The sequence below is a fragment of the Scedosporium apiospermum genome, assembly GCF_000732125.1.
Source record: "Scedosporium apiospermum strain IHEM 14462 chromosome Unknown SEQ_SAPIO_0165, whole genome shotgun sequence".
NCBI classification, from domain to species: domain Eukaryota; kingdom Fungi; phylum Ascomycota; class Sordariomycetes; order Microascales; family Microascaceae; genus Scedosporium; species Scedosporium apiospermum.
In genome coordinates this window covers 521,426-546,889 of record NW_015971866.1, presented here as the reverse complement: position 1 = coordinate 546,889, position 25,464 = coordinate 521,426, and the positions used below count along the sequence as shown (strand labels likewise).

At 49.9% G+C, this 25,464-nt stretch overlaps 7 protein-coding genes and 1 pseudogene across 7 annotated transcripts; 5 read left to right on the top strand and 3 right to left on the bottom strand.

Annotated features, from left to right (window-relative positions):
- Window positions 1-490: 490 nt before the first annotated feature.
- Window positions 491-2,917, bottom strand: SAPIO_CDS10331 (uncharacterized protein; the record flags this gene model as incomplete). The annotated part of the gene is made up of 6 exons (XM_016783937.1): window positions 491-781; window positions 846-1,175; window positions 1,358-2,029; window positions 2,101-2,134; window positions 2,194-2,233; window positions 2,293-2,917. 6 exons carry the CDS (start codon window positions 2,915-2,917, stop codon window positions 491-493), a joined length of 1,992 nt encoding a protein of 663 aa, XP_016638777.1.
- A 3,900-nt stretch (window positions 2,918-6,817) lies between these two features.
- On the top strand, window positions 6,818-10,283 carry SAPIO_CDS10330 (uncharacterized protein; the record flags this gene model as incomplete). Its single annotated transcript, XM_016783936.1, has 10 exons — window positions 6,818-6,990; window positions 7,044-7,117; window positions 7,174-7,713; window positions 7,779-7,865; window positions 7,932-8,049; window positions 8,118-8,358; window positions 8,453-8,847; window positions 8,913-9,252; window positions 9,316-9,899; window positions 9,962-10,283. The coding sequence occupies 10 exons, from the start codon at window positions 6,818-6,820 to the stop codon at window positions 10,281-10,283; spliced, it is 2,874 nt and encodes a 957-aa protein (XP_016638776.1).
- Window positions 10,284-13,428: 3,145 nt separating this feature from the next.
- On the top strand, window positions 13,429-14,269 carry SAPIO_CDS10329 (Uncharacterized protein; the record flags this gene model as incomplete). Its single annotated transcript, XM_016783934.1, has 2 exons — window positions 13,429-13,703; window positions 13,774-14,269. 2 exons carry the CDS (start codon window positions 13,429-13,431, stop codon window positions 14,267-14,269), a joined length of 771 nt encoding a protein of 256 aa, XP_016638775.1.
- Window positions 14,270-15,054: 785 nt separating this feature from the next.
- On the bottom strand, window positions 15,055-15,552 carry SAPIO_CDS10328 (annotated as a pseudogene; the record flags this gene model as incomplete).
- Window positions 15,553-17,003: 1,451 nt separating this feature from the next.
- Window positions 17,004-17,854, top strand: SAPIO_CDS10327 (uncharacterized protein; the record flags this gene model as incomplete). Its single annotated transcript, XM_016783933.1, has 2 exons — window positions 17,004-17,022; window positions 17,307-17,854. The coding sequence occupies 2 exons, from the start codon at window positions 17,004-17,006 to the stop codon at window positions 17,852-17,854; spliced, it is 567 nt and encodes a 188-aa protein (XP_016638774.1).
- A 2,232-nt stretch (window positions 17,855-20,086) lies between these two features.
- Window positions 20,087-21,301, top strand: SAPIO_CDS10326 (uncharacterized protein; the record flags this gene model as incomplete). The annotated part of the gene is made up of 3 exons (XM_016783932.1): window positions 20,087-20,303; window positions 20,367-21,089; window positions 21,153-21,301. 3 exons carry the CDS (start codon window positions 20,087-20,089, stop codon window positions 21,299-21,301), a joined length of 1,089 nt encoding a protein of 362 aa, XP_016638773.1.
- Window positions 21,302-21,938: 637 nt separating this feature from the next.
- On the bottom strand, window positions 21,939-23,356 carry SAPIO_CDS10325 (uncharacterized protein; the record flags this gene model as incomplete). Its single annotated transcript, XM_016783931.1, has 5 exons — window positions 21,939-22,424; window positions 22,552-22,584; window positions 22,654-22,804; window positions 22,878-23,104; window positions 23,231-23,356. The coding sequence occupies 5 exons, from the start codon at window positions 23,354-23,356 to the stop codon at window positions 21,939-21,941; spliced, it is 1,023 nt and encodes a 340-aa protein (XP_016638772.1).
- A 656-nt stretch (window positions 23,357-24,012) lies between these two features.
- SAPIO_CDS10324 (uncharacterized protein) lies at window positions 24,013-25,159 on the top strand (the record flags this gene model as incomplete). Its single annotated transcript, XM_016783930.1, has 4 exons — window positions 24,013-24,079; window positions 24,172-24,298; window positions 24,398-24,615; window positions 24,681-25,159. The coding sequence occupies 4 exons, from the start codon at window positions 24,013-24,015 to the stop codon at window positions 25,157-25,159; spliced, it is 891 nt and encodes a 296-aa protein (XP_016638771.1).
- Between the last annotated feature and the right edge of the window lie 305 nt (window positions 25,160-25,464).

The following is a 25,464-nucleotide window of genomic DNA, read 5'->3' as shown; positions in this document are numbered from 1 at the left end:
CGAGCATCCCGCTCTTCCCCCTTTTTTCTGGGGGCCTGGACAGTGGACATTTGCGACCCAAGAAGTCCATAGCCTCGTAATCCTCTTCGTTTGACGATGTTGCTTCGGCTTAATTAAGAAAAAAAAAATTGAGAAAAAAAATTAAGAAAAAAGATTTGATGATTCGGCCCGGGCTCGATCCGGGGACCTCTTGTGTCCAGCACCTTGTGGATGTTAGACAAGCGTGATAACCAACTACACCACCGAACCAATGATTGTTTGATGAACGCAGAACGCTACGTAGAGTGGGAATATGGGGCAACCGGGTGGAATTGTAAGAAGCTAAAGTGAGGAAAAGAAAAAAGAAACCAAAGAACCTATCTCGCCCCCTTCTCCTGTCCTTACTATTTATGGATCTGTCCATCCTAACTTCCTAAGGCAGTGCCAACGATATTGATGTCCTCGAATCCAAATTTCATTGCCACTCCTGGGATGGCTGGCAGCTTCCAGTTCAATCATCCTCGTCGTCGGAAGAAGACAACGTCTGCCACACCGCGGCACTAAATGCGTAGATGATAACCACAATTACTGTGATGAGTCCGGCTACTCCACACGTCCCCCAGAAGAATTTCTGGTCCTTCTCGGTGTTGGCGATATCGCTGAGATTCATCCCAAAGTATGAAGTAAAGAAGGATAAGGGCAGAAACACCACAGTCACGACTGTGAAAATTAAGATGGCATTGCCCTGGTCTCCAGCTTTCTTTGTAGAATCATTTTGCTCCGCAGTATATCGTCGGTGTTCCTAGCGTGTCAATGGTCAGGCGTCGTCGTCTTTCTCACGGGAGGCCGAGTTGTGTCCGACCTACTCTATCAAACGCCGTCTTTGAAAGACCAACGAGTATGTCAATCTCCCTTTGAGTGGCTTTGACTACCCTCAACGCCCATCCAACTCGCTCCGGCATAGAATCTACCTCCTTGTCGTTACACTCTTCAAAGCCTCGAGACTTGTATATTTCTTCCATCTTCTCAACGTCCTTTTCCAATTCGTGGAGGAAGTCGATCTTGGCCTGATTGATCGACTGAATGTTTTCGAGCTCCGGAAGATACTCTCCGTATTTGTCAACTAGACTGGCGGAATCGAAATCGCCTTTCTTCCTCGACTTTCTCTGTTTTCGTCTCCGTCTCCGTTCATCATCCTATCCGAGTCTGTTAAAGTTTGCACCGTAACGTAAAGCCTAACAACAAAGCGGAGCCGGCACCTTCAGGGCATTTTATGACTCCGCTTTAGACGTACCAAATCTATGGCTATCAAATGATATGCATTGGGAAGTGAGAGCATACTACACCCGTGACGGTGATTATTCGGTGCTGCAAGAACCTCTGTGAGCAGATAGACCGCCAGCCACTCAACCGTCTTGCGATGCCATCTCTGGGTGCCGGAGTCTAGAAAGGTTGCCGCGGTGTGGGCTATGGCGGATGCGTGAGGGTTATCCAAGATATTTCTCGCTGGATTCATTGAGTTCTTGAAATGGCAGCCTAAATAGTCGACTCCCGGTTTGGGTGAAAATGTCAACAAGAAGCCGTCTGAGCGGTGGAAGACTCGGAGGTGGCTTATCATCAGAACAGAACCTTCGAATTCGGAAATTCTCGAGATCATGTTTTCGTCAGCGGCAGGGATCTTTTGCGGAAGCTTCTCGTTTCTAGGGTTGAGGTCGCCAGCGGAACGGTGGCTCAGAATGTAGGGAAAGTCTGCTTTAGTCATTTCCCTAAAATTAAGATCGCGTACACGATACCGCGACCTCCAACCCAGGTCATCCTTCACAAGGTCGCTGAGTCCATTAATCGTACCGACTAAACCGGCCGAGTCACCCTTATCACTCGCCTCCTTGGAGAGAACATTCCACGCTTCACGTTGCTCGTTGTAAAATTCTCGACTGTAGAATGCGAGAGTGTGGATATTAGAGACGAATGGATAACCAGGATATCCACAGTTCTTGAATGGTAGCCCCATTTCCTGGGTGCCTTCGTAGTTGAAAAGTTCCTCCAGTGTCTGGCGTCAAGGGTTGTTAGATTGACGGGCACTCGGCGGACAATATTAATTCACATCGATCACCCACTTACCGACTGAAGCAATCCAACGCCGATTGGTAGGTGGCTATTACCCTGTCAGGGTCCGTGTATGATGGAATCCTGTCTTCTGTGAAGAGTACTTACATCCAACGAACGGCAACTCCGTCGGGCTTCGATTTGATCACTAGAAGCGGCGCCTTTTAGCATTCCTGGCCGAATTCAGCGATGTATTGTGGTACTTACCATCCTCGAAATCCCTCAACGGGAGTTTTTCCAACTTGCCGCTATCCTTCTTGTAGTCGCAGATCTGCATCTCAATCATCTCTCGCTCCGGAAAGTAGAATCGACGAGCTCTTAGAATATCCATCTCAGAGGGTTTCCAATACAATCTCGCTTCCTCCATATCAGTGTGGTTGTCTAGTTCGATCCCTGGCTCGGCGTCTGCCTCCTGAATAGTCTGGAGCCTAGGCCAGGGGTGCGTCAGTATCGACCTCGCTTTCTCACGGCATATGCGCGTCCATGGCTTCGGCTTTTCCTGGCGGCTTTTCAGCCCTTCTATGACTTTCCTGGCCTTTCGCCGCTCTTTTTCAAATTCGGCCTTCTCCTTATCGGGAATATCCTTGAACTCTGGTGGCGAAAAGCTAGACAGAATGTGAGGTGTTGGGATGAGGACATGATCTCGTGGCCTATCGCCTAACCCTTCCCTTGCCATTTTATGTAGTTGCGAAGGGAGGATCCGACGCGGTTTTGCCGTTTCGGTGGCGTCAGCCAAGGACGCCGACCGGGCTGAGATACCATCGATGGCGTCTCTCGAGGAGTAGCCATCATCGTTCTCCTGTTCGGAAGGCTCAAGACGAATGAAAGTCATGTCTCGGACGGTGTATTGGCCGCTCTAGACAATACGGGTTACCTGATCTAGTGAGTATATTTATTCAACAGGACACCACCCATGACGAGCCCTGCGCTGAACACCATTCATATTATATAGTTAACTTTCTTGCAAATGGGCTGATAATATTCTATGCACAATAAAACCGTATGGATGTCCCCTCTAATGCAGGGCGTCCTTATGTGGCTTGCCCTCGCCATTTTTCCATTTAGTTTCCATTGGCCGAGTCTAACAACCTAACCGGGGTCTTGACCAGTGAGGGTGAAGGCCAAGCATTGTTCGCCTCGTTTTCGTCAAAACGGAGAACACCAGATCAGGCTCTGTGTAGGGAGGATGAGACACAACTTGGTATTTTTGGGGCGCTGGGTGTGGTGGGACAGCAGCAAAGGGGAAGGGCAATGGTCTTGGCATAAGAGGTTTGCTGCTCGTAAGGAGAGTTAGTATGGATTGAATGGAGACCCAACATAAGTAGACTTCGGGTTGAGCTTCGCCTGATCTATGACCAAAAGGTCCGAGGAAAGTCTCTGAATTCCTAGCATCACACTGTTTTCGCGTTACGCAATGACTTTTTTTCGTGACCCGGTCTTCAGCCGGTGTGCTGCCTAAAAAGGTGCGTTAGGGTAGGGCGGACCAGCAAACCCGGCCGAACAAGAGTGTGGTCTTTTGAGGGTCCTGACTTCTTGGGAAGCTGCTCTCAATTGGTTCCAATGGCAGTGGACGTCCGGGGAGTCGGTCAGTATGAAAGAAAAACAAACACAAAAATGAGAGTAATTTGATTTGAATGGGAACACATTTAGGTACGGGATTAACTTGATTTGAGACGGAATAAGGCCATTGGGAGGAATACTAGCGCCTAACTCGGCGCGTACAATGAAGTTCAGTCTCAGAGCGTAGGTTTATCCCCAATGGGGATCTAAGCCAGGATAGCTATTAAGTGACGAGAGGCATTGCAGCCTCGTAATCCAAAGGGAAGAGATGCACTAAATCTTTAGGTTTGGATTGCGTAGCTGGGGGCGCAGCTGGGAGCGTATGTCGTCATCCCTGCATCCTGTTATCTCAACCTTTCTCGGGGTATGAAATATCGTCATAGATATCAAGCATACAAACGCCCCCAAGTCGCATCCCTCTTTACCTTCGTAGTCCCTCAAACCTATTGCTCTCCCCCGAAACAGACAAACAAACGCCCCAAAACCCTAATGCCTCCTCACGTCCACAACTATCCATTCAATGTAGTAGCCTGAGACAGTCTTCTATCCCGATATATACTCGATCCTCGAGCTAAAGGCGGTCGGATTGGAAGATTCGAATTGGGCAATGACTCTAACCGGAACGGTGAGTCTCTCCTGCTAGCGACCGTGGTCTTAATTTGAGAGCAACTTGAGATCATTAGTAGCTTATTAGACTTGCAGGGAGCCCTGCCATTTTAATCTCTCCTTCCCAGATATTCGGTGATCAGAATGCTGCGTACCCCTTCACTCCTTGAGCCCGCTGGCGTCTTATATTGTAAGAGGTGTAAATGGACCATTTCGCGCGTTTTCCGAATGAGCGAGTATCGATGAATGAGACGGGCTGTAATACCGAAAACAATAAGCAGGGCAACGGACAAGAGTCCATATCTTGCGGACGTGCTAATATCTGGTGACACTTCCGGAACGCTAGCCATATCTTAGCTACAGAAGGCGAGAAGACTTTATAGCCAAACACTAAGTCGGCTGTTTTTGGCCGTCTGAGAGAAAAGGAAATGGAAAAAAGCTTTACGTGTCCAACTTTCTCTCCTCTCTCTAACAGAAGGTCTAATGGCCTTGAACAACGTATTCAACGAAACAGACAATTCCAGCACGCTCCAGACGCAGTTTTATGCCATACGTACTCCCTACTTCTGACGGTTCCCCTGGGGCACGAGACCTGCAAAGGGGCATCCGCTCGGCCAGGAATGGAATACACTTTGCACGAGGCACTTCCGGCTACAGGATTGCCTCGGGTTGAGCCATTGTTAAAGTGGAACCAGGCGGAGGTACTACAGACATTTGGGGCGGTTGGGGAGGCGGGGAGGCAGCCTGAGAACGCCGAAGTTGGGATCTTCTGGTCGTAACTGCGAGTGGCTTGATCTGGTAAGTTTGAGGAGGGATTAAATATCCCTCATTTGATATTGCGGTTCCACAAGAGCATAGCCACCATTTACTGCAGTATTCATTACGTCTTGCAGTCACATCACCGCCCTATTTGGATTGCCAAGTCTAATACTTGGAAATTGTGCCTGTGGGTCGCGAAGCATAACCGGGGGTTCTCTCGACGAACAATCCGGGGTAGCTGTATCCTGAGTGTGAAAGCAGATGCCGCACATGCCACCGGGCGCCCTGGGCACTGCGCTAATGCAATGCAGGTAAGTTAAAACATCCCGTTCAGGTTCCACGACTTGTCACCTTGGACTGGGGCAGGCGGCTAAGCAATACCTCCACGTGAGCGCATCAAAGACATCCGCTACAGGTCAATTGCCATCTTGGATTCGCGAGATGCAATGTCCTGAAAATGAGGGATTTTTGGGAGCCGTCGGACTCAACGTTTCGAACAGACAGCATATCCTGCTCAGCGGAAGCTCTCCTTAGCCGAATTACCAGCCGATGAGCAACATTGAAGTCGTTTGCATATGATGTCAGTGCAGTACCCGAGAACATAGAGCTGCCAGGAGCGATGCCACCGAATGCTGCATGTTAGTCCCGGCTAGCCTCCTAGCACATTAGCAAAGGTTCAAAAGTTCATCGCCCTGGTTGTGGCCAACAGGCACTTCGACACGTGGCAACGGCAAATGGACTTCCGCATCTAGCTTTGATCTATTTTACGACAGAAACATCCACTTAAAATGGGTGCAAATTCGACCCTGCTAATTTCTCGTGGTCCATAAATCAGCTCAGCCACCACCACCATCATCTTCATGATCATGACTTTCTTTTGATAGGAGGGGGCGAAAGTCTCGATGGCGGGTGTAGGTCATTCGCAGAGACGACGCGCACTTGGAAAACTAAAAATAAACGGGAAAACAAAAAGAGCAATAAGGAAAGGAGGGTGGGCACACGGGGAGGGGAGCGTGAATCTTGCGAGTCTGTCCAGGGGAGAAACAAGAGGCTTGAACCAGAGACACGACTGGTGGAGATTGGGGAGGAGTAGATCTAAGGAAAACGTCCAACCCATTCTCTAGAGGACCGTGGGAGCACTACTTCGTAACGTGGGGATTCCCCCGTGGTCCACCCTACCGCTTTTGACTCCATCCAAAACGAGATACACCGCTCCTGGCATTATGAGACATAAAACAACATCTATGACACCGTATAGCCCTTTCAATGCCTGCAAATATTGCTTTCCGGAGAGAATCACCCTTGCTTAGCTCAATTACTGATTGGATCAACAACTCCGTCTGATATGTGGGTGATCATTTGTCTTATCGTTGTTAGAACGGTGGCTGGGAGGCCTCCTCTTCGTCTAGATGTGTGTTCCTCAGGGACGTCTTGTCGTGAGGAACAGGCTCTATGATTCTTTGTAACTCATATCAATTTGACGGCTACCCGGCAAGTCACAGCGCCCGAAGCAAAAGAGAGAATTAGATAACCGGAACGTAATCGATAGAGTTCTTTGCCATTACTATTTGGATCCATCCATGGCAATCTTACGCACTCCGTCGCTAGTTGTTGGGGGGTAGTTATCCAGCAGGTCGTTGCTCATCGAAACCTTGCTGCCTGAGCGGTTTTGGCAATTCCATGATTAGGGCGCACTCAAATACGGGCGCCGGCCACCAACAAGTTCTCTCCCGCGCAGACACCATCCCCTCATACTCCTCACATTTGATCTTCAAATAAACTATCTGAGCATTTGTTATTAATGAACATGACTTCATTGCGCTGGCAAACCCGTGATGAGGAAACGGGCGACAGAATCGTGAGCGGAAACCGACCTAGCGAAGACACGGAGACCGTTGTCAAGGAACTACGGCGTTCCGCCAGTCGTAGCCGGAGGTCAATTGACCTAAACACGGCTCTCCCGATCCAGTACCGCAGCTTGTGAGTCGTTACATCAAGTGCCCTGGACATCCTCGACCTAACACACGAGTTAGATCGCTTGACATTGAAGAAGCGCAGAGAAATGAACGTCGCGGCTTGGCCAAGGCAAAAGACGCCACCGTTTTTAGTACGTAAAACCAGTGATAGCCATTCCCTCAAATGGGCCAGCTCTAACAATACTAGAATTTGAGACGATCGACTGGCACAAGTTATCGCCCAAAGATGTCCAGAAGCGCCTCACTGTCGATACTACCCAGGGCCTATCAAGCCAAGATGCCCAAGAACGACTTCGAAAGCATGGCAAGAACAAAATCTCGCCGCTTCCCAACCCGTGGCTGTGGAAAATCCTAGGCTACTTTTTCAAGGGCTTCGGGTCCATTCTGTTCGTCGGTGGTATCCTGGTGTTTGTTTCATGGAAACCACTGGGCCATCCTCCAGCGCTCGCAAACCTTGCATTGGGAATCGTCCTCATCGCCGTCTTCGTCATACAAGCAGCCTTCAACGGCTGGCAGGACTGGTCTTCGTCTCGCGTGATGCAGTCAATTACGGAAATGCTCCCCGAGTCATGCAATATCATTCGCGACAATAAACGAATCCAGGTCAGCGCTGCCGACATTGTTCCTGGCGACATTATCTTGATCAAAGCCGGAAATCGAATCCCTGGTGATGTACGATTTCTTGAAGTCTCGCATGATACTTCCGTCGATCGTGCCGTCCTTACTGGTAAGTCTACAACATATTCGTGCTCATCGACCGGGCAAGCTACTTACACCGTCGCCTCTTTACAGGAGAATCGAAGCCCGTCAAAGCAACTATCGAGTCGACGGATGATAACTATCTCGAGACCCGCTGCATCGGGCTTCAAGGTACTCACTGTGTGTCTGGAAGCGCAATATGCGTGGTAGTTGCCACGGGTGACACCACTGTTTTTGGTCAAATAGCAAAGTTAACCGGCAAGCCGAAGAAGGGATTGACCACAATGGAGAAGGATATCCTTCGATTTGTTGTCCTGATCTTCATCATCATGATGACCTGGATTGTCATTGTGGTTGCTGTTTGGTACGTGGTTCTGTGGTCACCGGCAATCAATTTGGGAAACAGGTTCACCGTAACTAACTAGTCTCAAGGGGAGGATGGCTTCGCAGGGAACACCCCGAATGGATCAGCGTGTCCGCTCTTATAGTGACCTGCGTTAGTGTTGCTATTGCCTACATTCCAGAAGGCCTTCCGATCGCCGTTACATCCAGCTTGACTATCACAGCAAATCTGATGAGGAAGAACAAGATTCTATGCAAGTCCCTGAAAACTGTCGAGACTCTTGGGTCGGTCTCTGTCATTTGCTCTGACAAGACCGGAACTCTAACAAAGGTGGGGAGGAAACCGACATTCTTTTTCTCTTTCGCAAACGAGAGTCTCAATCTAATCAACAACGATGCATTCGCTAACTGGGTGCTCAACATAGAACAAAATGTTTGTCTCCGATTGTTCACTTAACATCAGGGCTTTCTCCGCTGAATCGGCCGAAGAGGACGTGAAGGGCAAGGGGGAAAATCCAGGTCTGAAACAGATCCGGGCAATGACAGGGCTGTGCAATTCTGCCGATTTCGACACAGATTCCCAGTCGACACCCCTCATTGATAGACATATTTTCGGGGACGCTACAGACCAAGCTGCCTTACGCTTCTCTGAGAGTTTGGGATCGATCTCAGAGTTGCGCGCCCATTGGAGCTTGGTTTTCGAGCTGGCCTTTGACAGCAAGAACAAATTTATGGCTAGAGCGTTCACGATCAGTGAGCCCCATGGTGTCTCTACGTGCCTACCAGCTCGAGAGGCGGAGAAATTTAAGCCAGGAAGCATGTATGTTTGAAGACCAGGAGGGTTTATGCCGTTTTCGAGTATTGGGAAATGCTAACAACCTCTAGTCTCTTGACCGTCAAAGGAGCCCCCGATATCCTCATTGAACGGTGTACCAACATTGTCTTGCCGGATGGCAATGTAATTCCTCTGACAGAAGCTGGTTGCAATGCCGTCAAACAGTTAAAGGATCAATGGTCTTCCGAGGGTAAACGAGTTATCTTGTTAGCGCGCAAGATCCTACACGATGAAGAGTCAATAGCGCCTGCGGATCCCGAGACAAAAATGCTAGATGAAATCCGAAGTGGGCTTACTCTAGTCGGTTTAATTAGTATCATCGACCCGCCCCGGCCCGAGATCCCCGGTGTGGTCTCGACCTTGCGTGGAGCGGGCATTCGTGTCTTTATGGTTCGTTTAGGGCCCGGCAAAGGAACCCCCTTCTTTGGTGATCATGTTTGACAAATATCACAGGTTACTGGCGATTATGGAATGACTGCTTTGGCAATTTCTCGCCAGTGCGGCATTGTCACTGCCAACGTGGTTCATGAGAGTTCGTCCCTGCAACGGTTCGCCTCGAGCAAAAATACATCGGCAGCATCACCTCGCGATGCGGCGTTACTTCTCACCGGAGCAGATCTCATGAGCTTAAATGACTACCAATGGGAACAAGTCTGCGCGTATCCGGAGATTGTCTTCTCTCGCACGACCCCGGACCAGAAACTGCGTATTGTGCGCGAATTCCAAAAGCGTAGGCAGGTCGTCGGTATGACAGGAGATGGAGTAAACGATGCCCCGGCGCTCAGGGCCGCAGATGTTGGTATAAGTCTAGCCAGCGGCTCTGACATTGCTATCGAAGCTGCCGATATGGTACTGCTAGAATCGTTTGCCGCAATCGTCGAGGCGGTCAGATATGGTCGCGTCGTCTTTGACAACCTTAAGAAGGTCATTGCCTACCTCCTCCCAGCCGGGTCGTTTTCGGAATTTTGGCCCGTCTTCACGAATGTCGTGTTTGGCCTTCCACAGATCCTTTCCTCGTTCCTCATGATCATTATATGGTAAATCCCCCTTGCCTCTCCTCGACAAAATGGGCGGACTAGCCGCTGACAGAACGTTGCAGTTGTTTCACTGATTGCGCCGGCGCTATCGTGTTGGCTTACGAGACTCCGGAAGCCGACGTTCTCGTCCGACCTCCCCGGGACCCAAGAAAGGCCCACCTCGTCAACTGGCAGCTCATGTTTCACGCATATGCCTTTATTGGATTGATTGAGAGTGTTTGCTCATTCACCATGTCTTATTGGTATCTCGAGAGAAAGGGGATCCAATTTTCAGATCTCTGGTTCAAATTCGGCGAGCTTCCTTCCGGCATGGACCGGGAGTTTTACAATGCTCGATTGAACGAAGCCAGCTCGATCTATTTTATGAACTTGGTAGTCATGTAAGTTCTATCGTACAAGGTTTAAGGTTGATTCACTAATGGTCATTCGCAGGCAATGGTTTAACCTGATGTCGGTTCGGAACCGCCACCTTTCCATTTTCCAACACCCGCCGTTATTCAATAAGAAGACACAGAATCTCCTTCTATTTCCTGCTATCCTTTTCTCTCTAGGAATTGCAGTCATCTGGCTGTATATCCCAAGTCTTCAAGTCGTCCTAAGTACCGCCGCCGTCCCTGTTGAGCATTATTTCTACCCCGCAACTCTTGGGTTGGGGCTGCTTTGTCTGGACGAGGTTAGGAAAGCATGCGTTCGGCGTTGGCCCAATGGCGTCTTCGCGAAATTTGCATGGTAAGTCAGGGTTCGGGGTGTTTTCAAGGGTGATGCATAATCATATCCGCGCAGGGAAGATTGGACAGACATTCTAGAGAAGTAATAAGTGTTTTATCACCTTGTATGATTCTCCTTTCCCCAATCCTGCTGCTGTAGGAAGCTAGAAACTCTTGTCCCACAAATCTGCAGACCGTGTATATATACATGCACGAAAACCACTTCGAAGGGACATGTTCTCCACCCGACCTGAGACTGACGGCGAGCGATATATACCGGCAAGCCGTGCTTCGGTCGTAAAGTGAAGCTTGGGAGATATTCCATCTCAAAACTGGGCAAAAGAGTTAGGTCGTACCGTCGAAATAAAGTTGCAATAGTCAATGACATCTCAAGCATCGCAAGGTCCTGTCCTAAAAGATGTGGCGCGTTAGAGCACAGATGGGAAAGGAGCATAGAGCGGAGGCCGAACCAAGGCAGCTTCTCCGCCCATACGAGAACGGGAAATATGATCCTCGTGTCTTTCGTTGACTCGATCGCCATCTTTCCGGATTGAACGTGTCCGGTTCTTCCCATAACCTTGGATCACGATGCACTATGAATCCGGGAATTTAGCGAAGGAAACGCGTTAAGATCCTAGTTGTTTCTTGAATAGTTATGATCTTACCGGCTGGATTCCATAGAGCAAGGGTCGTGTTTGCTGGAAGAACGACACCTGATATTTCAGTGTCCACCGGACAGGTTCGAAATGTTCCAAACCCAGTAGAGCTGTACCTTAGAGTCCCCTTGAGAAGCATATTTAGGTACGGGAGTCTAACTTGACTTAGAGACGGAATAAGAACATCGAAAGGAATACTAGCATCCAGCTCGGCACGGAGTTTGGCGAGGATATCGGGATTTCGTAGCTGTAATTTACACCTTGAGGTATTAGGAAGTACACCCTCACGGAAGCGAACGAGATATAAACCTACAACTTCGTAGATCAGAAAGGACATTGTATGTGCGGTTCTGTCTGCGCCAGCAACCAGGAAAGTAACTGCACGATATTTTTGTCAGTGGATTTGATCCGGAGGGACGCCAAAGTGGGTTTTCGTGTATACGTACTGTAGTTGTCGCGAAGCTCCTTGGAGCTGAATGTAAAACTCCCGTCGGGCTCTCTGCGCCTAAGTCTAAATGTCAGAGGCCGATCATTTGCCCCTTGGACCAGGGGCCATACTTAGTCAAAATGTCAAAAATCTTGTTGCTGGCGTTTCCACTGCTGTCCTCCTCCTGGTCATTTTCACTTTTCCGGGCATTCTCTATCGCATTCTCGGCCATCCTTCTCACTTCTGCGATGGCACGATGCATACTTCGTGTCGCTTTGAGGACGGGGAAAGCCGCTCTCAGAGGAAATAGCCCACATTTCATCAGCTCAGGTAGTATAGTATCGAATAATTGCACTATATGGCAGTCCTTGCCCTCGGAGAGCGCGTGGAGATCTGTACCATAGGCAATGTCTCCCATGAAATCAAGGGTAAGGCGAACATGGAGTGAGGAGATGTCTACGGCAGTTTGGTTCGCTGCGGCTTCATCAAGATGCCGGATATAGTTCTGTAAAACTGGTCAATAGGATGACTTGACGACCCGTTTCACATTGAACTTACTGTGAGATGCTTTGAGAAATAGGGGTATTGAAGGTCCACAGTTTGAGGTCGAAAGGCTGGTAATAAGCGCTTCCTCTGTATCTTCCATCTTTGATGGTTTGTTTGCGCGAAGAGGGCGTCTCCATTCAAGGGCCGAAACCCATCATACTGGGCCGAGGCTTTTGGCCAATTCGCAACCAAGATTTTTGCAATCATTGCCGGATTGCCAATGTAGATGACACGCGAAAATGGACCATTCCACTAGCGGAAGTCAGCTAGTTGCGACTGGCTCGAGATGAAGATACTAACAGTTTGGAAGATGTGTCCATACTCCCGATTCCACTGCAGCCACTGTTCCATTGTTAGAAAATAGTTATAGGCATCATTAGAGTGGCGAACCTTTTCATGCACATCATCAGCCATGGTTTGATCGAGATTTCCTGTCCAGAAGTCCTTCACCGGCGGACCTGGGAATTGGGAGCGAGCTCGAAGATAGATGTGTAAAAAACGAACCCCCGAGATAAAGGAAAGAAGCATTACGACGAACAATATCCGGAGTATGTTTTTGTCCATAGGGACGAAGTCGGAGAGAGCCAATTCAAATATTTCAGGAATCATAAGTACCGTTCCTGATATGGGTTAATAATTGAAGAAAAATTCGGAACTGAACCAAGTTGTGCTATCACGGGGAACTTGGAAAAGACAATGGCGCAGCGATGGGTGGACCACAAGTCAAACACATTCATTATGTTCATTACGCGGGGAAGTAACAGCAATATGCAGGCGTACCACACAGCCGACCTTGTAGGCTAAAATGAAGACCGCACATAAGATTCTCATGCCGCCCTGCTCTACCCTGATACCTTCATGGGATGGTGTCATCGAGGAGGGTCGGCTCCCTGGACTGTTTGGAGGGGACAAACCTCTCTTAGAGTGACATGGTGTATGAAGCCTTGCAACTAGACTCTGGGCGTAACCTGGAGTCTGGGGTGAGGGCGCGTTGTACAGTTCGAGCGGGGTCGACGCATTTGAATGTGCAAATGGAGTGGGGGATTGATTCTTTGGGAGGCAGGCTTGCATGGGTGATACATGGATGTCCATCAACATTGGCTGGCAGTGCTTGGAGTGCTTCCGCTACTCTGTCCTTGACCTCTGTATTCCAACGGCGGCTTCCCGAACTATGACCGACATTTAAAGCAGACATGGCTCCAGCTATCATTGCCGTAGTCGCTGGCTTGAACATGGATCTAATTTTCACGGTAAATCGGATGCTGAACGTCGGCGAGTCTATAGATGCCCCATCGCTATTCGTTCATCCTGGAGGCAAAGGCGCCAACATCGCTATCGCTACTTCCCGTGGGTGCCGCCCAAAACCAATACCCAAAGAGCGAGAAGAGGAGTCCGGCGTTGCCTCGATCGATTTCAGCGGCGGAAATAACATCCAAGTTTTCATGAACGGCGCGGTTGGAGACGATGGGTACGGAGAAACGCTGAAAGCAGGTTTGGTGCAAAACGGCGTGGATATATCGGGCCTTGTCACAGTTAAGGGCGAGAGCTCGGGCGTCTGCGTTGTTTTCGTTGAGGCTTATCGCTTACCAGGGCATTAATATGAACTGGAAACCCCGCGATCCTGGCTCGGTCGACTGTCTTGCTGCTGGGTCCACCCCAGAGCTCGTCATCGCTCACTTGGGCATCCAACAGGAGAAGATTTTTCGCGTATTAGAGACAGCGCGCGGAGACGGAGTCGACACTCTCTTGAGCCCGTCACCACCAGAACCACTCATTAGCAACATGTACGCGCATCTTACGCACCTAATCCTAAACCAGACGGAAACAGCGATGTTATCAGACCGCTGCGTCGAGGAGCTCAACACGGTGGCCGCTTGGGGGAATGCCGCTCAATACTTTATTCACCGTGGTGTGGAGAACGTTGTTATCACACTCGGTGACCGGGGAGCGTTTTATGCCACGCATAGAGGGCAAACGGGTCTTGTTGATGCGGAGAAAGGCGTTAATGTTGTGGATGTAACTGGGGCAGGGTGATTTTCATCTCCTTCTTTTCCTGTTCTGTCCCAACACCAAGGGCCTGATTCCTAAGTAAACGAAACCTCACGAACCATTATGCTTATAACCTGCAGCGACACTTTCGTAGGGAATTACGCGGTGGAGTTTGTTAGACAGAAAAAAGTAGGAACGTGGGACATTGAAAAGGCTGTCAAGCACGCCTGCAAAGCAGCAGCTCGTACAATTGAGGCATTCGGCGCTCAGGAGTCGCGTCCTTGGGCTGATGAGATATACCGGAAGTACGTGATGAGACATTGAGGAGGGTGCAGTCAGTTGAACTTTCGTCTATATAAGTTACGGATTCTATCATGCATCTAGATCGTCTTCAAGCCCCAGTGTGATCCGGTCTTAGGATCGTAACACGTGGAATCTAATGTAGAAGGAATCTAATGTGGAATCGAATGTGGAATTTAATGTGGAATCTATATTTGGATTTTATATATGACTTGTCATAATAGGTAATGGGTAGCTGGTAGAACCCATGGGTGGATTGTATTGACTGATATTGGGTTTTGACTTTCTGCTACCTCCCCATACATTCCCTAGACTGCCCGTGGGTTTTATCTACTACACTGCCACCACTTTTCTATACTCATGGGTCAGAGGAGTCACTTAACCGTGTCGGCGCGACAGCTTAATAGGAGAAGGTGTCTTCGGCTCATCATATCCTCGGCGACAGATTTGCGGATAGAAAAATAACAATAAAGGAAGCCTTAAAACCGCTCGCCGAGCCCACAATCCAGTGACGAACTGGTTACATGCCCTTAGACGGTGGGAAGTAGGCCCGGATATTGGTGCACCAGGTTCAAGAACGGCAAGAAAAGCTGCGTCTCCAAGACCTGACCTTCGCCGGCGGCTTCTGCCTCCTTGACGTGCTTTAACAGCTTCTCCCAGCTCCACCACTCCCATCCCTCGCATTTATTTGGCTCCAGAAGCTCTGGCTCCTGCGTGTCATCGACACGCTCACACACGGTAAAGACGGTGATGTAGTGCTTGTTGTCTGCTTTCATGATGTCGTTCGTCGCGGTAAGGTACCGGACGTTGCGAACTTTGAGACCGGTTTCCTCGCTCACTTCGCGAGCAGCACATTCCTCGAAGGACTCGCCAAACTCCAGATGACCGCCGGGGAGGGCCCAAGTCCCTGCGCCATGAGACTTGATGCGCTTCCCCACGACGAAGCGGGGATTTTCGGCCGGCTCTTGAGATGATGCGAGGACAAAGGCAGCAACGCCTACTCGGACGTTGGGCGGGGTAGTTGCCATGGTTAAAGAGGATGATAGTCGATGATGTATCGATATGGGGGGGAAAGTCTGGGAGGAGGAGGAGGAGGATCCGCGAGACAGGACACTCGTTCTTGGCGAACTTGGTGAGTCTGGTTCCACGGGCGTGGTTGGAATTGGACGAAGGAAATGTTGAGAGGTTTCACAAGTCAGTGCCTTAAACAATTGATCTATCTAGCTGGACCGATGTTTATCCGAACATGAAACCCCGCGCCCACGCCCGCGATCGCGTCTATCACAGTCGAAGGACAATCCCTTGCGGACGTTAAGTCCGGGCTCGGTAATAATGGATGAACTGACATCACGAATTAACAGCGATGCTTCTAGTCACGACGCTATTAACATCATCGAGAGGTATCTATTGGGATGAGAAGCAGAGAGCCTCGAGAGACTTGAACTCCAAAGTAGGGCTGGGAGGACCCTTGCATTGGACCCAGAAGGGATCTCCTGTATTGGTTCAAACCTTGCTCTCCCCCCCTCCCCCCCTGCCACTCCTGTTTTGAATTTGGGAAAACCATGGAATCACGTTCTCACTCTGATGGGGGCCATCCTCGCTCCGGCCTCCCTTCGGCTTTGTGGGCAGGGAGTAATACCACCCTGGTACCGACAAAGGAAATCACTGCGAAAATCCTAATAGAAATACAGATTGGCGAACTCGTCAGGCTGTCAGCGACATGGCCCCCTCAGTTCGGAGATAGGCTCTTTTTAGACTCGGGAAGTGCCGACGCCAAAGCAGATAGGGGCCAAGGGAGTGGTAAACTCATTTCCCAGGCCAATCGGATCATTTCGAATCCTGGTTAATGCAGTGCTGACAGCCCTAAGAGCTGCCAATTTGACCCCCTGGCAATCGCCTCATCTTATCAACCTATATTTCTGCCTGTCATAAGGCCCCGAAAGCCCATGTAAACACTCCCTTCCCCCATTCCCATGCCGTGGGGGAAGTTCGTTTCTGAGGCTGTTTGCGTAGAGAAGGAAGCAGGGCGCTTTGCTCGATTAATTTGAATTTTTTCCTACTTTTCTTTTCGTTTTTAATCCTTCGACGAAAGGGCGTGTTGGCAACAACACACATCCTAGACACCAAATGCGTTTCCTTCTTCCCGTGCTCTCCTTCTACACTCTTGTTCTGGCGGCGGATGACCAGTCCATAATCGGTTACTATGTAGATGGAGATAAGAGTATGCCGATTCCTATACACTACTACTCCTTTTGACTCCTTTGCTTGCCGTTCGTCCCCTTCTAACAAGCAGCATCCAGCCATCACCGCGAAATGTACTGGCGAGAGTGCTAGCTTTAGCACAGGAGGGGGAACAGGCGGATGTGTTCACCTGCCGCTAGGGAAATACACCGCAGCTTCCGCGGGTTACTCCTGTTTCGTCGATACACTTTCGAGTCGGTGACGGTAAAGACTGGAGATAATACTATCGTCGATCACGATGCAACAGCTACAACGTGGTCAGTTTTTGGAGGGGATTGATTATCTTTTTTATTCCGTGGTTGGTATCTTGCTGATATGTACCAGCGCCCCGCGTGGTGATTGTGTAACGTTGAGAGTATACGAGGCTTCACCAGACATTTCGCTTGTAGCCAAATTGGTCACATGTGTTGAGCAGTTGGGCCTACCTACGTCTGCTCGATCACTATATCGACAGCCTCCTGGAGCCATAATTACTCAAAAACCAGACTGTGAGTAATGGTCCTTTTCCCGAGCGTGCTTCGGGCTAATAACAACACCCTAGCGAGTTCGGCCGGCGGTTCATCCTCAAGCGGCGACGCCAATGCCGCCAACGGCAATGACGAAGGTGGGGGATCTAGCAAAGCCGGCGTTATTGCAGGTGCAGTCGTGGGATCTGTTTCGGGCATAGGTCTTCTTGCCGGCGCCTTTTTCCCCTACCGGTTCCTAAAGAACCGGCCCAAGCCCGAAATTCCGCCGAATCCAGTCGTCGAGGATGGCCCAACCGGGCGATCGGAATTAGGAGGCCTTGGGAAAACAGCCGAGCAGATTGGGAAGCCTGAGATTGACGGTCAGGAGAAATCGGCTGTCGAATCTTCCGCTGTGTTTGGAACAGGAACCCCTGCAACGGTCGAATTAGGGTCTCCGGGGCTAAGCCCACTGCCTCACGCGCAAGAACTCTCGGCCCAACCGACCGCGGCTGAGCTTGCCAGCTCCACGGGGGCCTATCACTCGGGCTCCATTGGAGAGTTGCCGGCATCTATGGTGGTGTACGAGATGCCTGCTGAGCCATATACGGGCTCGAATCATGATCCTCGAGTGATTCGCACTTGAGGCTAATATAGGCCAAGCAGGGTGAACCCCCGAATTTCAGCACGGCGGGAACTGGGGCATGGGCAGCGGCAGTCTGATAGATCGGTTCGAGGCCGATGGAAACTAGAGCGAGACTCGAGAGGAACTATTTTTCTGATACCCAAACCGGAATGTTAGCCTGACGCCAATACTTTGGCGAAGATAATTATCACCTACCAGCTTCTTCTCAATGAATTCTTATTCTTGCTGGGAAATAGGTTTACAATCTTATCTCTCGTTCCATATCGCAGACTTGCAGGTGTCGCCTGGTGAATCGCTCTCTACCGCCATTTACTGATTCAACGGCTTTGCAAGTGGGTTTGCGAGGTCTTTGGGTCGGAGGTCTCGTTTATCAGCTGGGACCAGTTTAGAAATCCCGTGGGCGTGGCTTCACTTAAGGTGCCGGGAATGCAACCCAAGTCGGCTAACTTAGTCGGCAGCCTGCGTTCCAATTAGGATGTATGCTGATATAGGTATCGAGCAGAAAGAACTCCAAACACCAGTCTCGATATCCCCAACCGCATTTACAGCCCCATTTCCCCCCTTTCTTTTCTTTTGAGCCTAGTCCTCCTTAGATCCTATCCTCTTAGATCTCTCTATTAGCTCTTCTTTTATCTAGTATTATTACCTCTCCTAGCACTAAAATCTACTTTACTTTTTCCTCCACTGGTCTCGGTCTCCGAGCTCTACTCAGCCTGGGGCCGCCCTCTGCCAGCCCCATGTCGTGACAGGAACTAAGCACCTTGAGCGCAGCTGGAATATAGGAAAGATATGCAGCCTCTGTCCTGGATAACAAATCCGAGGGGGAATATGAAGCGGTCCCTATCTCGTATTGCACAATGGCTGCCATTTTGATTAGGTGATATCGATAATAATATAAAATTCCAACTTGCCTTCTCAGCACGGCAGCAGGAGTTTGAAGGAACTGATTTATATCTTTCTCGGTTTTCCTTTTCGATAACAATTCCACTTTCCGGTCAGAATCTAATGGAAGTCCAAAATATGACGTGCTAGAAATAACAAAATTTCCCATCCACGCGCTAATTAATAGATGACGCAGTTACTGGGGTGTTTCTTGTGTCGACGAGGTATTGATCTGGCTTGCTCTGCATTTCAATGGCCCCGGGAAATCCCTTGGATTTGTCATGAATCACCAGGAGTGTCTGACGAAATTCGTCAACGTACGTTATTGCGGTCCGCAATCGGATAGGAAAACTGCTGCCCCTGTTCTTTCAGCAGTTCCAGCCCCAAAGGACTAGGTGTCTGAAACTTGCAGAGAAGCTTGAGTCCGAGACTCAATGCGTTATCCCCGCTAATAATTCATCATTGATGATTGAAGTGATGGACCCCTACATCATTTCTTCAAGTTGGCGTCTGCCCCGCAAATGCTCTGACGGGCATGTTCCCCGCCCGATCTTCCGGAGATATGGGGTGTGTATCATCTTCGCACGCAATTACTCTTCAAACAGAGAGCGGCGCGGTATAAAGATTAAAAAGCATTCCGAGCTGACTTAGTCCTACGGAGACACAGTGTACTTTGAGAATCATTCAATGCAAGCATCAGCCATATAAATCCTGTGATAGTATTCTCGAATTTAGATCCATTCTCGTCGACCAAGCGATAGTTACAGCTAGGATGCCCTGGAACAACGACTCTCTTGGCTACTCTGCCCACCACCTTAAACCGGGATAAAGCGGCAGGAGCCCAGTTCCGAAGACGGAAAGTGGGTTTGTCGTTTGTGGTCAGATCCGCGCGTGAAGAACCGGAAACCTGGAGCCAAGGAGGGTAATCAATATCACAAATCCAGCACGAATACAGAATCGAGGACTTGCCGAACCGATCCCCTCCTCGCCCGGGTTCCGGTTGCGCGGATAGATACCTGTCTGTGTATTGGCCAATGGGACGGAAACGACCTGCCATGCTGCGGGGACCTATAGAGCGCTAGGTCAATGGCACCATCTTTTCAGTGATGGCCACACAGGCGTAACCATCCAGGGATGATGCCGCAATCTGGACGAATTATTGTGTGCTTCAGGACACCGTAAATGGTAGAATGCATAACGCGGTCGCCCCAATCTATTTGAGCTCTATATATGACGGGGGGTTAGAGCCGAACCAAGTGACGACCAGATAATCGGTAACATCTAATTTCGACTCGGAGGTTTCACCTTTAACTCTGTCCTAACGTATCAATCCCAGCATTTCCTTAAAAAATGACGACTACCATCACTCAATCCGAGATGGTCATCAGGACGCAGCCTGAGAAAACACAGTACCCGGCGCCGCTGAAGCTCTCTGGGGCCCTTGATCAGTTCAAGCATGTGGAAGTAACGCCTGTAATTGGACGTGAATATCCCAATGTTAACGTGGTTGACGATATCCTCAACGCCAAGAACTCTGATGAACTTCTTCGCGACCTCGCCATCACGAGTAGGCCGCTGATCTCATTACCACCGGGATTTTTTCTCTCATTAACACCCTGCTTGCTATTAGTATCCCAAAGAGGCGTGGTCTTCTTTCGCGCTCAGGACAACCTGACCGACGATCTCCAGAAGACGCTGGTTCATCGACTTGGTCAGCTCTCTGGCAAACCCGCAGACTCGACCCTCCATATCCATCCCCTCCTCAATAGTACTCACGAATTTGGTGTCGAGGATAACGAGATAAGCACCATCTCATCGGCAGGTTTTAAGTTGTTCCCCCGCCAAGTCCAGAAAAAGGACCGCGATGACAGGAAAGGGGGCGCCGCATCGTGGCACAGCGATATCCAATTCGAGGAATATCCGGCCGACTACACAAGCCTGCGGCTGGTCGAGCTTCCGGCTTCTGGTGGCGACACTCTTTGGGCGTCGGGATATGAGCTCTACGACCGGTTCAGCGACCCATACAGGAGATTCCTCGAGGGTCTGACCGCCACATACACAGGAGAAGGATTTCACAAGGCTGCCCAAGCCGATCCCGAGAGGTTCCAAATCTACGAGAAGCCGCGAGGCAACCCGGCCAACATCGGCGGCGGGCTCACAGCCGTTCATCCCGTGGTGCGAACCAACCCTGTTACCGGGTGGAAGTCGCTCTATGCCATTGGCAACTTCCCTCAGCGCATCAACGAGCTGAGTGCGCGTGAGGGTAGGGACCTCTTGGATCTTTTCAAGAGGCGGATCGAGGAGAATCACGACTTGCAAGTTAGATTCAAGTGGACAAACAAGAACGACCTCGGTAAGTAGTCCATTTCTGGTCGAACATATTCTTAGATCCGGCGACTAACCAATCTCGAAAAAGCGATCTGGGACAATCGCAGTGTCTTCCACAGCGCTACAAATGATTTCGAGCACCTGGGCGAGCGCCTAGGTCATCGCACTGTTGGAATCGGCGAGAAGCCATATTACGATCCCCAAAGCGTGTCTAGGAGCGAGGCGCTCGGTTTATAATTTTATAGGAAGGAAGTGACTAAGGAGAATTATGAAGGAGAATTATGTCCTAATAACAAACGCTTTCAGTCTACGTACTTGGAACCATGAAATTCTCCCCGTGGCACACTAGTAATCGTACTAAAAGTCTACCCGATGAGGATGTACTCATCGGGCTGGAAGCGACACCAGTCGGGCAGACTCCGGTGAGCATCGCCAATCATTCATCGAGGAGGCCAAGGCCACCGAGCCTCTGAGGCAGTAATAGGAAGATTGTAGAGAGCTGGCGGTCAAGGCGTCTCAGTCGCCCGCGCGAGCATGAGTTTCTCCCAAGGCTCTCCGATACGAAACGTAACTTTTGTCCCTCACGTTCGGAAGCTAACAGCCCTGTGCCCTGCGTAAAAAAACAACGGAAAACGCGATCTATGCATTCACTGTCGTGAACGATCATCTTCCTAACCCTGAGCGATGTCGCGAGCATCTTCACCATGAATACGATCGACAGTGATATGCCGCATTGACAGACAGTGCGTGTATTGGGCGACGGCACGGATTCCCTTGGGATCTAAGGGATGAGATTTCGTGTGAATTGCCATCCATCCGTCTTCTAACACCTTTAACTATCTAAATAGAGAGCCCTCCTATATCATCGCTTCCTCTACGCCTTTAAGCGCTCCAGGATGTATTCAACCATGATCCTCCATCCGGCTTGCACCGCAGGCATCCCAGGATTGTTCCCATCAAACGTCATAAAGGCATGAGGCGCACCCGGCACAAGCTTAAACAGAGCTTCGTTACCAGCCGTCAACCATCGGAAATGCATCAATACCGAATCGTCGATGAGCGAATCCTCCGTACCGACGAGGAAGAGCGCATGGCACAGCCCCCGCAGGTCGTTATATGCTGGTGATATTTCTGGTGCTTTGCGATCTTCACAAGGGGTGCTGGGCATAAAAGCATTTAAGAAGTTGTACATCGAGTCCGTGGCGAGGATGGCAGTCGCTTCTGGCCGAGCGAGCCGTGCGCTCGGGAGGTACGTCAGGTCGAAGCAGCCGTAGTTCAGAATTGCGCCCTTCAGATGGGAAATGTAGCCGATCGAACGGAGATAAAAGAGGACCACAGCAGACAAAGTTCCTCCAGCGGACTGATTTGATGCATTTTATTGTCAGAATAGCGGAACACCACCCATCCGTATCGCATCCTGGGAATATCACTTGGAATGGATGGGGTGCCCTCGGGGGGTGCGGGGACTCGGGACGAAATGAACTTACTTCGCCACCAACAAATGCGAGATCGGCTCCAAACTATTACAAATATTGTCAACATAAAGAGATCGATTACATCCTCAGGGCTTGCCCGGCTATGAATATTACCTCCTTTTTGCCGTTCTCCACGAGCCAGCCTGCGAAGTCCACCACATCGTGGTATGCAGCTGGGTAAGGGTGCTCGGGGGAAAGGCGATACTCAACAGACACCACAGCGAGATTCGCTTTTGCCGAGATATGTTCAAGAAGCAAGTCTTGCCTAAACGGCGGTAAGTCTTACGCCACAAGGGTGGGCAATCGACGGCGTATATTCTGTTTCCTCTCTTACATACCCAGCAGATGACCCAAGAACAAAACCGCCGCCATGGATATGATAAAATAGGCCGGCCGGCTCACCCTCCTTGGGGCGGAATACGCGATAGCGAAGAACGCTAGTAGCACCATCCCCACGAGTCGAAGCGCAGATCGCTACGCCATTCGTGCCAGATGGGTGGACAGGCGCCGGGGGGAAAGGTGTTTCGCCCTTCGCACGCCGCTCCCTATATCTTTGGGCGCCGATCTAGGTTCCAAAACAGGGTCGGTTAACTCATTGCCATGTCGGATTAATCTTCTTCCCATTGGGGTGAGTCTATGGCGGGCGACAGAGCGAGATCCCAACATCCGTGGCGATCGTAAATGCACTCACATCCCACCATTTTTGATCCTTCAGTCCTAGCTCGATTAATTTCTTGTTCAAGCTCACGACAACAGGATCAATGTTCTTCTCCTCAAAGGCAGACAGGTTGTAGACGATGTCTGACTCGGTAGACATGATGGGCAATGCAAGTTGCAATCTCGAACGACTTTCGATTCGATGTGTTGGTTCAGTATTCAGGGCTCGACGCAGCTATCATAATTTATCAAGAGATTGGAGGTAGGGAATGGATTGGAGAGCCACTTTATTTCGAGAATGTCCTACATGGCTGCACAATCACTAGTGTGTCTCTCAGGCCTGCATATTCTCGGAAACCAGGCGCCGAGCGGGGTTGCGGCTTACCCAGCCGGTAGTTGATTTGGATAGCTAGTCCCCCGAGGATCGGATCGTCCGTTCATGAACCCAAAGCCATGGAATGGTAAAACGACCCTGTCCAAGCCTGGCAGTATGGATCATAATTACTACATCATGGGTGTGGACACGCCCGGAATGCCCATGTTCAGCGTGAGACTCGTCATGTGCAGTTATTGCAAGGGAGGTGATACCCAGTTACCGAACTTCCCGCGGATCAAATCCTGGGACCCGCGGAAAATTCGGGCCAAGGACGGAGGGGTCGTCTCCAAACAACCGGGGTATTAACAGTATTAAGATGGGCTTTGGAGGTAAACTTAATGATAGGTACAGCAATTTAATAAAGGAGAGGACATGCAATTTCTATGTCTTGAAGCTGATCTATTGTGTAAAGGTAGAATCTGGGCGTGTAGATTCGCATCATGTCGGAATTGTCCATTACCGAATCCTCTATCGGCGATTTAAGAGGCAAAGTTGCTATTGTCACTGGTAAAGTTACTCTTTTCTTTTCATTCTTGCCTTACGTGAGGGCCAGCGATAAACAGGGGGGTTAGCTAAAGAAGTTAATTTGTTTAATGTAGGAGGTGCCAGTGGTATTGGCCAATGCATCGTCGAACTGATTGCCAAGCATGGCGGAATTGTTGCATTTGGTGACCGAAACAAAACCGCCGGAGAGTCTCTAGAAAGAAGACTCCGGGGCGCGGGCTCGTATGTATACATTTGTCTCCTCGCACCATAGAAGAAAATAACCCATGCCTTGCCCCTGCTATCGACGTGTTTTCGACTAACAAGTTTCCGTACAACAAGAACCGTACGATTCTTCCCCGTCGACGTAACGGATTGGAATGCTCAGAGTTTCTTATTCTCTCAAACTCGTGATGAATATGGCCATATCGATCTCGTGTTCGCCAACGCCGGCGTCGGCGACAACAACGATACCTTTACCGACACACTAGACAGCGAGGGCAATCTTCAAGCGCCGGATCTCTTAACCATTCATGTAAATGTTATCGGCGTCATTTTCAGTAAGGGCCGTCACATCTTCGTGCGCAGCACTCCCACTAATCCTTGTATACTTCTGTTCAAACAGCCAGCAAACTCGCACTACATTATTTCAAAAAGAACCCAATTCCCGGCGGCGGTCTTGTGATGACAGCTTCCACCTCTTCCTACAACGAACGTCCGAACATCCCTGTCTACTCCATGGCCAAGCACGGCGTCATCGGACTCATGCGTGCCTTGAAACACAACGCTCCCAAGGATAATATCAACGTTGGGGCCATCGCCCCGGGGGGAACAGGAACGGGAATGTTCACATCAGTTGCTGCAGACGCTTTCCGTGCTCTCGGGATCGGTCTGAACAGTGCAATGTCGGTTGCTACGGCAGCAGTGTATTTGGCGAACAACAAGGAAACCAACGGCAAGGGTATTACGATCATCGGAGAAAGATATACGGAGGTAGAGGATGCTATATCAGCTCATCAAAAGTTATGGTATGGCGAGTACAACACAGAAATGGCAAGGCGGGCTGCGGGAGTGAGGCTGGATCAGCTTGCAAACAACAGTTGAACGTGCTTATGAGAGTTTTTTTTGAACGTATCCACAGGCTACCTAAGGGCTCATCTTTATCTTGGCCAGATATGGAGACTTCGTAGTAGAATTTATTTAAAGTTATTTATGTGCATTCTCTGGGGATAAAACATGTAAATCCAGTCAATTTGCAACGCATGCTTGAGCTCCCTACCGGAGCCTCGGTATTACCTTTTCCTGGCGGACTACGCCCGCGACGCTGTTTTTCTCGACCTTGGAGAAGGGGCTAACATCATTAGCAGAGAAAATTAGACCCGGGGAAATCTTCCATGCTATGGCGTCTG